Raw genomic sequence first — 2,355 nt, 5'->3', positions numbered from 1 at the left:
TTTTATGTAAATATTTTTGATATATATGTTAATTATTTTTTTTTGTTTGCCTTTGTGTGATTAATAAGGTGGATAATTTCAGTATAGGCTACAACACTGGTTATTTTTTTTGGCTTGTCTAAAAAGAAAAATATAAACGCATACATATATATATATATATATATATATATATATTTATTTATTTATTTATTTGTTTATTTTTACCTATAAAATTGGTAGGAGGAATTAGAAAGGTCCTGACTTTTCTTCATGAGGTCATCTAACTTTTCTCCTCTTTGTAAAAGGTCCTCAATATTTTTTAACATAACATCCTTTACTTCGTCTAGATCTTTTTGTACTCTTGACAATTTATCAGCCTCTGAAGGATTTTGATATTTTTTTAATAAATCGTTAAGTTCATTTTGAATTAGCATACCTTCTTTTAAATCTTGACGAACATGTTCATACATACCTCTACATTTTTGAGCAAATAATTTATGTGTTAGATCGATTAGAGAAAATGCAATTCTTAAAGGATATGAAGAAGTTGAAAGTACTAAGACACTAATATTATTTTCTTTATTTGTATAAATATGTAAATGACCTATGCCAGATTCGAGTTCTATAACTTCACGTGTACCTTTTTGTGTTCTTCCACATACAAGACGTGAATGAAAATATATATGTTCTTTTAATGATGATCTATGAAAAAAAGGAAATGAAGATAAATCTAGTGCCGATGTTAAAAAAATCGGTTGATTACATGAATCATATTTGTATATTAATATAGAATACAATGCGATCTTTTTTGAATTTTCATTATTTGACATATCCCTTGAAAAATCACTCATTTTAAAAAAAAAAAAAAAAAAAAAAAAAAAAAAAAAAAGAAAGAAAAAGAAATATTCAAAATGTTATATTTATAATATTATGTTGTATAACAATATTGTTATAAATAAATAAATATATATATATTATATATATATTTATTAATTTAATAATTTTTTTTTTTCTAATGACATGTGGTTATACATATATATATATATATATATATATATATATATATATATATATATTTTTTTTTTTATATAGTGTTTAATTAAAAAATAAAAAAAAAATTAAAGTCTACTAATTTATTTATACATATAACAATAATATGTTTTTATAAATATATTATATTTTTTATTATACTAATTTTTTTTTTTTTTTAACATTCATCATATATATGAAAATACAATATAAAATTTATAAAAGGATGAAAATATTCAATCTAAAATATAAAATAATATATAATATAATATATTTAAATAATAATTAAAAAAAAATAATATGATTTTTAGTTTTATATTTATATATGCAATGAAAAACAATAAATAATACATAAAAAATAAAATAAAAAAATATACATAAATATATTATATATATATATTTTTTATATACGCATAAATATATTATATATTTTTTATATATTTTATATATATTTTATTTTTTCTTCATTTTTATTACATTTTTTTTTTACCTTTATAAATACATTAATAGATATTCTTTTTAAAAGATATACTCATAAAAATTGTAATATATCATTATATATATATAAAATAAAATATGTTTTAAAAAATTATATTTTTAAAATAAAAAATATAAACAATTATATAATATATATATATATATATATATATATATATTTGTCCTAATCATTTTGAATTATTTCAGAGATATATATATGTGATATATTTCATCATTTCAATATATTCATGTTATAAAAAAAAATAATGTTGCACACAACGACAAACAAAAATAGAACTATCCTTCACATATAATATTTTTTATATATATATTATGATATAAATTATTTTAAAACATTATAAGTTAATTAAACAGGAAATAAAAAAAAAGAAAAAAAAAAGAAAAAAAAGAAAAGAAAAGAAAAAGAAAATCATATTTATATAATGAATACCAAAAAAAATTAAAGGAGAAATGAAAAAAATAATTAAAAAAAAAACATACATATATTATATATATATATAATACATATGTATGTTTTTTTTTTTTTTTTTTTTTTTTTTTTTATAAATAGAAAAGAATGTAATGAGTTAAATCAATCGCTATTTGTATATCAAGAAAACTAAATATGAATGACGAAATATAAATTATAAAAGCATTATGAAAAAAATTAAAAGAATTAAGAAATAAATCGAAATAATATTTTAATTTGTTATTTTTTGTATGTTGTTGATAATTGTGCTCCTTAAATGTGTTGATATATATATTATCATCGTTTTTATTATTATCAACTGCTTTGTTATCATTATTTACATTATGATTATATTTATTTGTTTCCTTTGTCTTATTTATGTTTTTCATATTTTTATTTTT

General features: G+C 16.3%; 2 protein-coding genes across 2 annotated transcripts in view; both read right to left on the bottom strand.

The window, feature by feature from the left end:
• Positions 1-78: 78 nt before the first annotated feature.
• On the bottom strand, positions 79-830 carry PGSY75_1324700 (putative SNARE protein; the record flags this gene model as incomplete). The annotated part of the gene is made up of 2 exons (XM_018787308.1): positions 79-118; positions 205-830. The coding sequence occupies 2 exons, from the start codon at positions 828-830 to the stop codon at positions 79-81; spliced, it is 666 nt and encodes a 221-aa protein (XP_018640050.1).
• A 1,216-nt stretch (positions 831-2,046) lies between these two features.
• Positions 2,047-2,355, bottom strand: part of PGSY75_1324600 (hypothetical protein) — a gene marked incomplete at both ends in the record, with an annotated part of 4,849 nt that continues 4,540 nt past the window's right edge. The window contains one exon of the mRNA XM_018787307.1: positions 2,047-2,355. This exon is cut by the window's right edge and continues 4,288 nt beyond it. Coding sequence (XP_018640049.1) covers positions 2,047-2,355 — 309 coding nt within the window.

This window comes from Plasmodium gaboni, chromosome 13 (assembly GCF_001602025.1).
Source record: "Plasmodium gaboni strain SY75 chromosome 13, whole genome shotgun sequence".
Taxonomy (NCBI): Eukaryota; Apicomplexa; class Aconoidasida; order Haemosporida; family Plasmodiidae; genus Plasmodium; species Plasmodium gaboni.
This window is presented reverse-complemented; position numbering and strand designations above follow the sequence as displayed.